The following is an 8250-nucleotide window of genomic DNA, read 5'->3' on the forward strand; positions in this document are numbered from 1 at the left end:
CTATATGCATATACATATACATATATATATATATATACATATACATATACATATATACATATACATATATATATATATATACATATATATATATATATACATATATATATATATATATATATATATATATATATATATATATATATGAGGAGGGTTCAAACGACACCGGTGTAACTTTTACTAAGTGTTACACCGCTCAATAACTTTATATTAAATGTGAATTTTGTAAATCCAACCGTTAGATGGAAAGTTCATATCTCTTAGATCATATATGTCAAATTTTGTTAAAATTGAACAACAACTTGAAGGTAATCAAAGTGTTCACATTTTAGTATATTTTGAAATGTATATATTAGGTCAATTTTGTTTTATGAGAATGAAGTATCAAATCATCTTAGATTAATATAAAATTTGATATATATGATCTAAGAGATATGAACTTTCAATCTAACGGTTGGATTTACAAAATTCACATTTAATATAAAATTATTAAGCGGTGTAACACTTAGTAAAAGTTACATCGGTGTCGTTTGAACTGTCCTCTATATATATATATATATATATATGAACTAAGGAAAAAAGTTGGCTCTAATGAATTCTACACGCGTATGGCAAAATGAATTCACATTAGTTGTAAATTTGTAAAATGTTGTCTTTAACAATTTTATTTAGAAACATTAAGTTTTATTAGTTACATTGTTTTCATTTTTTCTGAAAATAAATTAAGTTATAAAATTCCACGCTATTTAAACATTAATTAATACCTAATAATTTTGCTATATTTAACATATAAAATATTATTAAAACATACGCAAATTCTTATTTTTATACTATACACATACAAATATTTAAAATTTCTAAAATTAATATTGTATTAATCATTAAGATATTCAATAATTGAACTAATAAAATTTAATAAAAGTTTTATTCTGTCTACTTTGACATAATCAATTAATGAAGTTGCCTATGTAACGTAAAAATTTTTAATAACGAGTAATTAATTTAAAAATTGGCTTCCGTGGTCGATTTCCCAAACCCCCTTTTCATTGACTCACCACCGTATTAAAACAAGCATTTTTCATTTTTTTTCGTCTCTTGTGTGAGGCGAGCGTGGGTGGGTCACACAACAAGAGTAGCGCGTGGAGAAGGATAAAGTTGGAAATAAAAAAAATAAATGCACACGCAGTGTGTAAGTGTGTTCCTCCGCCCTGCATATAACTAACTCCCTCCAACGTTGTAATGTGTGCTTTCTTTCTCGCCTCTTCCCTCTTCCGACAACGTTTTAGTCAAACGATCAAACTCGTTGTTCCCAAACACACAAAACCCTCTCTCTCGCTGATTCAGGAACTTGTTCTGGTTTGTTCTGGTTCCTTCATTCCTCTATTCTGCACGTTTTTTTTTTCTTTGAACAAAAATGGAGGTTCAGACTCACACCCACACACTCTCCACCTTCGATGTCAACCCCAACAACCCTAACGCTTCATTCCCTTACGACATTCACCAACCCCAATTTCGGGGCTCCGAATACCCGAATCCGACATTCCCACTCTCCCCTCACGACTCGCTGAAGCCTCACGCGCCGGAACGCGTGTGCCCTCAGACCAACGCCGCCCTCAAGGTGCAAAAGGTCTACCGGAGTTACCGCACACGGCGGAGATTGGCTGATTCCGCCGTCGTCGCTGAGGAGCTCTGGTGCGTTTTCTCTGCATGCAAACGCTCTCTCTATTTTTATTTTTTTTATTGTAATAATATTATTATTATTATTATGAGTTAATTATGAGAAAAGTGGGGTTGAAATTTGCGAAGGTGGCAAGTGATTGATTTCGCGAGGCTGAACCACAGCACTATTTCGTTCTTCAATTTGCCTGAGAGTGCTGCGTCACGGTGGAGTAGGGTCAAACTTAACGCTTCCAAGGTTTTTCTCTCTCTTTCTCTTTATTTTGTTTTGTATGTGTATTTTTCTCCGTGTTATACGGTTACTATACGGCTATTGGTACTTTTTTGTTTGGAAGATGTTGTGCTTTTTGGTCTGTGTGATTGTGATCATGGTTAGGAACAGGACGATTCGTGAGTTTGATTCTGAAGTTAACTGTTTTTGGCAGGTGGGAAAGGGTCTGTCCTTGGACGCCAAAGCACAAAAGTTGGCTTTTCAGCATTGGATTGAAGCTGTGAGCATGCATTTCCTATTTTTTAAAATTATTTAATTTAATTTATTTATATGTAGTTTGTTTTGTTTGACCAACTCATGTGATGATTGGTGTTGTGACCTGAACTGTAGATTGATCCACGCCACCGCTATGGACATAACTTGCATTATTACTATGAAGAATGGTGCAAAACGGATGCTGGTCAGCCATTCTTTTATTGGTGAGACTAATTTTCTTGAAAGAAAACCTTGATTGATTGTAAACCATGATTTTGATTGATATTGGATGATTCCATTGTGGATACAGGGAAGTGTGTTTGTTGCTGTACACTTCAGCATCTAATTCACATAATTTTATTGCCTTTCATGCTTCCAATGAATAAAATAAGGGGTTTTTTAGGTGCCCAATTTCATTGGTTAGGTGAAAGGGGGAATTTTGATTTTGTTTCCCATGTCTTGTTTAAACTAAGGGCAGCTTTTCATGAATGGGGTTAAGGTGTTTAGTGAAATACTATATGGAATTATCAGAGGGTACGTGGTTATGGTTTTGTTACTGAAACTTTTTTTATCTTCTCATTCTACAGGTTGGATTTGGGAAACGGAAAAAATCTTGATCTTGAACAATGCCCCAGATCGAAGCTCCGAAAACAATGCATAAAGTATCTAGGACCTGTATGTGTACCTGCAGATTGGGCTTATTACTTTTTTGTTTTTGTTTATTGTAGTTGGCGTTGACTGTATTGACTAGTTGACGTGTACTGCATTATTTCAAAAGTTGTTGCCTGTTCCTGCTTTTCTGACTAGTTGATCCTTCTTAACAATTTCCTATTTAGCAAGAGAGAGAGCACTATGAATACACTGTGTGCGAGGGGAAGATTATCCACATGCAATCTGGAGATTTTCTTCATACAAAAGAAGATTCTAAGGATGCCAAGTGGATATTTGTAATGAGCACCTCTAAGAAACTTTATGCCGGCAAGGTAACGATGCAAGCTCAGTTATTACTTCTAATTTTCCATTTTCTCTTTTCTATTCAGGCACTTTTTCAGCCATATTGATACATTGAAAATCTGTAATAACCTCTCAGAAAAAGAAGGGATTGTTCCATCATTCTTCTTTTTTGGCTGGTGGAGCAACCTTGGCTGCTGGTAGGCTGGAGGCTGAGCATGGCATTCTAAAGGTATAATTAACGTCATAGGCTGCATGATTAAATTTTTTGTGGTAGTGGGATCTCTTCTAAGAATATGTGACGGTCCCATTAAATTTTTTCTTTGGTGCAAATGCTATGCACATGGAACTGATAACCACATTTACTAATTCCAATTTATGTGCTTTGGCAAGTGACAAATGTCTGATTCTCAATGTTTTTGACCTTTCAGTCCATCTCTGCATATAGTGGACACTACCGGCCAACAGATGACGCCCTCAACACCTTCTTATCATATCTCAAGGAAAATGGTGTCAAACTTGATGCAGTTGAGGTAATTGATTAGCACCAGGTCATTGCTGTGTACTTAATTACAGTACTTGTTTAGGCCAATAGATGTTTCTTCAACTAGACATTGATCATTTATAGTTAGTTGCAAAACATGATGATAATCACAAGCATATATTTTATTGAATGACTTTGATGCATTGTTTCAGATACGCAATCCAAAAGATGACATTGACACTTATGAGGATGGCAAGGTTAGTGAAACAGCCACTGCATTTGAAGATTCTAGCAGTGATGTTATTATACCTGAGGCTGGAGTTTCTGAGGAAGCTGAGAACACCTCATCCTCAAATAAGGAAGACCTTCAACCTAAATCTGTTGGCAGTTATAAAAGGACGCTCTCAGGTGGTCTTCAGAGTCCAAGAGCCGATGTGCCAAAGAAGGCAATATTGCACAGAATCAATTCCAAGAAGGCCACAAAATCCTACCAATTGGGGCATCAACTTTCACATAGATGGTCAACTGGGGCTGGACCTAGAATTGGGTGTGTTGCTGACTACCCTATAGAGCTTAGACTGCAAGCCTTAGAGATGGTTAACCTTTCTCCAAGACATCCTCCTTCTCCTTCCTCGTACATGCTAATGGGTGGTCTTGTCTCACCTACGGCTAGTTCAATGCCCAATGGTTCTCAAACTGAGAATAATGATGAGAATTCTGTTCATTGAGCTACTAACTATCTTAGTGTAGCAACTCTAAGGTTTTTCTGCTAAGCTTATAGGTGCTCTAGTTAATGTAAAATATATCTTCTTTATGTTATCTCTACTTTTGAGAACTTAATGTTATCTTTATTAAATTCAATCGTTTTTATTATGGTTGTTTGTTTCCACTAACGTGAAGATAAATGAAAAAGTGTTTAATGCGATCCCCTGTAGTGGAAAGTAATATGCTAGATTGGGTTAAAATGGAGATCTGGCTGCTACTGTGTGTGAATTATGCCACAAATGTCTTCCACAACTAGCCTCTACGCACAAAGCAATTTGATGTATCAGATATGTGCAATGATTTTTGTTTCTAAGGCATTTGTGATGTTAGTCTCTGGTTCATGACCTATGATTAAAAACAGCACTAGAAATTAAAGAAGCGTACCTATCATTAAAAAAACCAACAAGTTATTCCCATTCATAGAATGTAAATATTTTGTATGTCAAATAATAATTTAATTTTAGAATGGATATTGTTTTGTGCTTGATGACCAGTTATTGCAACTTGAATGTGGACATGGATTATATAATGCTGTTTACCTTCACATTCTGAATTCTGAGTAACACAATGACTGAAGTATGCCATTAAGATTTTGATAGAATTAGTTTTAAAAATTTGATTTGTGTTTGGGAATGATATTCTAAAGTGAATTTAGAAAAAATAGTTTTTTTTGAAGTGCAATATACTATTATACTGAAAAGTTATTCCTACAATACAATTTTCTATTATGCCTACTCTTTATTCCTAGTCAAAAGAAGATAATTTTTTTAAGTAAGGTTTTGAGTGTAAATCATGCTATTTTCTAAATACGTTCTCGAGTTCAAATCATACTATTTTTACAACACAATTTTCTTAAAGTTGATTTTCCTAGAAACACACATTTTGGTCAAAACAAACACGTTATTCTTAGATTCTAGACAATATCTTCAAAATTCAACTATTTAATTTTTAAGCAACTTCATTCTTTTAAAATATATATTTTATAAATCCTTTGGTACTCGTGTTCGATTCTCGTGGTAAAAAAAAAGTGCACAACATATTTTAAAAGGAGGTAAATTATTAATCTCATTCCTTAATCACTCGTCAAAGGCATTAGGGAAAAATAAACATAAACATATTAAATTTCTTTGATTTAGGAGTATAGTATTGATATGCTTTACTTGAAATCAAGTAAACTTCAAGGAATAATTCAAAATAGAGACGATTAGGGGAATAAACTTCTTCAAAAGTATTTATAAGAGAAAAATATTTCATAAGCTAAAATTAACTTAAGCAAAAGTTAATTTGTAAAAGTTCTCTTATATCTCTAAAAAAAATATAAATTAATTTATAAAAAAATTATTTTATTTTTTCCTAAGAAATTATTTTAGACAAGCTTATTCAGACAGGCTTTAGTAAAGGTTTTTGTACAATAACAAAACATAAGTATGACAATTAAACTCGCACCCATGAATACCTGTCTAACCTAATATGATTTTGATAAGAAAATCTACTTTGACTAAGTCCAAGTTCAGTTACTGATTTTTTCCAACTTAAAAAATTGGGTTTAAGTATGTAACTCTCCACCTCCGTATGCACCTTGCTACATTTCTTTTATAGCAAATATATATATATATATATATATATATATATATATATATATATATATATAGGCTGACCATATGTTTCTTTCTATCCCAAAAAGCATTAGGAAGATCGGAACAAACATGACATTGAAATCGATCATGAAGACTCATAATCTTTTGTTTGATATGGGATTGAGAAAGCTGACTTTCGATATGTTTGAAAGAGATTTCCTCCTTAAGGAAATTGATTTGATTAAGCTTTCTATCAACCTGATTGATGTTACGAAAGAGGGGTTTATTCAGAAATTTGAACATGATTGTTTTTCCTAGATATTGGGTAGATATACCTTCATCAGATATCTTAATAGGGAAAATGGATTTAATGAATGGTGTTCCAAGGATTACATCATTCTTAAGATTTTTTACCAGGAGAAATGGAGTTTCAACCTAGAGATTATCATTTTGAATGATTGCAGAAGGGAGCTTATACTGGATTTCTAGTCGAGAACCACTAGCAGTCCTAAGTTTCTCGGAGGTTTTGTGGAAGTATTTGGTTGGAATGAGTCCTTCCAGAATACAGTTAGAATCAGCTCCATTGTCAAACAGAGCGATAGTTTTTAAGACAAAATCTTCGACTGAAATAGTAACATCAATATAGAATTTTTGAATGCTACAATGATTGATCAGAGCGTTGAAGAGGGTATCATCATCAGTGGAGACATGGTCAGATTCATGGCCATCACTGGGATTGTCATGGTCATGCCGAACCACGTTATCGGAAAAAGCTTCAGTTATTTGAGATATGAAAGTTTCATGTAACTGTTGCTTCTTTTTGAGGTCACGAACCTCAGATTTAAGAGAACTGATTTCAATCTGTAGGTCTTGAATTGTAACTGGCTTAGCTGCAGATTTTTCAAGGCGTTTGAGGGTTTGAGTAAGATCAAACTTATTGTTAACAAACCTATTATCAAGCTGTGACTTGTTAGGTTTATGGAGGATTGTCTTGAGCTTTTCAAGATATTCATCTCTTTCATGGGGATCTTGAATGGACTTTAAGACATCAAGAAGAAGATTTTGCTCATCATTGTGGATAACATTGATGAGAGGAGAGTCAGAGCTTTCGTCACTAGAGGAGGAAAGGTCATCATCAGCTTGAATATCTTCGGAGGAAGACATAGGTGTATCAACATCTTCATTGCTACTATCAGAGGAGTTGATAAGAAGGTTGTTAAGCTGATCCTGGATGGTAGAATCAAGATTAAGTTCTCTAACTTTAGAGGAGATTCTGCAGAATTTTGCTAAGTGACCTTTACGGCCACATTTGAAACAAGTCCTAGTTTCCCTAGGGTTTGTGGTAGGATTGAAGCCCCGAGGGGTGGGTTTAACCACAGGAGGCCTACTGGTTGTGTTAGTGATTTGTCTAGACTTAAATCTAGGGGTTCTTTTACCAGGCTTGTGAGAATTACTCAATTGGAGCCTAGAGGATTTTCTGCGTTTGGTGGGTTTACCAGAATCCTTAGAACAAGGAAGACCAAACTGCTGGCAAAAATTTCCCAAATCTTTGCGGTTTTGGGCCTTCTCTTTGGCCAATTGTTTCTGGATTTTGTCATCTTGACAGATTTTGAGGGCTACCTTTTGGACGTAAGCTATGAGGTTGCCATAACTTAACTGGCCGTAAGGGATGTCACCATTAAACTGGGATCTGATCTTCTCCCTAACTTTATCTCCTAAAGATTTTGGGAGACCAGCTAAGAATTTTTCTTTCCAGAATGGTTGATTACTATCATCCCGGGTGTAGACTCTTGTGAGGAAGGTATCCTTATACCACCTAAAGTCTCCTAAGGTTCTACACTTAAGATTGGACAGGAGTTCACCAGATCGGTCCTTCCAAATACTGGGATCTCCGATAAAATGTTTGATAATGGCCATGTTAAGGGTGATTCTATCCCAGTTTAATGGTGACATCCCTTACGGCCAGTTAAGTTATGGCAACCTCATAGCTTACGTCCAAAAGGTAGCCCTCAAAATCTGTCAAGATGACAAAATCCAGAAACAATTGGCCAAAGAGAAGGCCCAAAACCGCAAAGATTTGGGAAATTTTTGCCAGCAGTTTGGTCTTCCTTGTTCTAAGGATTCTGGTAAACCCACCAAACGCAGAAAATCCTCTAGGCTCCAATTGAGTAATTCTCACAAGCCTGGTAAAAGAACCCCTAGATTTAAGTCTAGACAAATCACTAACACAACCAGTAGGCCTCCTGTGGTTAAACCCACCCCTCGGGGCTTCAATCCTACCACAAACCCTAGGGAAACTAGGACTTGTTTCAAATGTGGCCGTAAAGGTC

General features: G+C 35.2%; 1 protein-coding gene across 1 annotated transcript; it reads left to right on the top strand.

The window, feature by feature from the left end:
* Window positions 1–1179: 1179 nt before the first annotated feature.
* Window positions 1180–4451, top strand: LOC109804442 (IQ domain-containing protein IQM3). The gene is made up of 9 exons (XM_020366270.3): window positions 1180–1692; window positions 1807–1915; window positions 2103–2168; window positions 2279–2367; window positions 2731–2818; window positions 2980–3126; window positions 3234–3326; window positions 3526–3627; window positions 3791–4451. Exons 1-9 carry the CDS (start codon window positions 1415–1417, stop codon window positions 4304–4306), a joined length of 1488 nt encoding a protein of 495 aa, XP_020221859.1. The 5' UTR covers window positions 1180–1414; the 3' UTR covers window positions 4307–4451.
* The last annotated feature ends 3799 nt before the right edge of the window (window positions 4452–8250 follow it).

The sequence above is a fragment of the Cajanus cajan genome, chromosome 7 (genome assembly GCF_000230855.2).
Source record: "Cajanus cajan strain Asha chromosome 7, NIPB_CcT2T_4, whole genome shotgun sequence".
NCBI classification, from domain to species: Eukaryota; Viridiplantae; Streptophyta; class Magnoliopsida; order Fabales; family Fabaceae; genus Cajanus; species Cajanus cajan.

What these genes read in the sequence shown, in the direction of transcription:
- LOC109804442 (XM_020366270.3), top strand. Translation starts at nt 1,415, where the DNA reads ATGGAGGTTCAGACTCACACCCACACACTCTCCACCTTCGATGTCAAC. An exon ending in AGAAACTTTATGCCGGCAAG is followed by an intron (nt 3,127 to 3,233) that starts GTAACGATGCAA and finishes ATAACCTCTCAG; the next exon opens with AAAAAGAAGGGATTGTTCCA. An exon ending in CTGAGCATGGCATTCTAAAG is followed by an intron (nt 3,327 to 3,525) that starts GTATAATTAACG and finishes TTGACCTTTCAG; the next exon opens with TCCATCTCTGCATATAGTGG.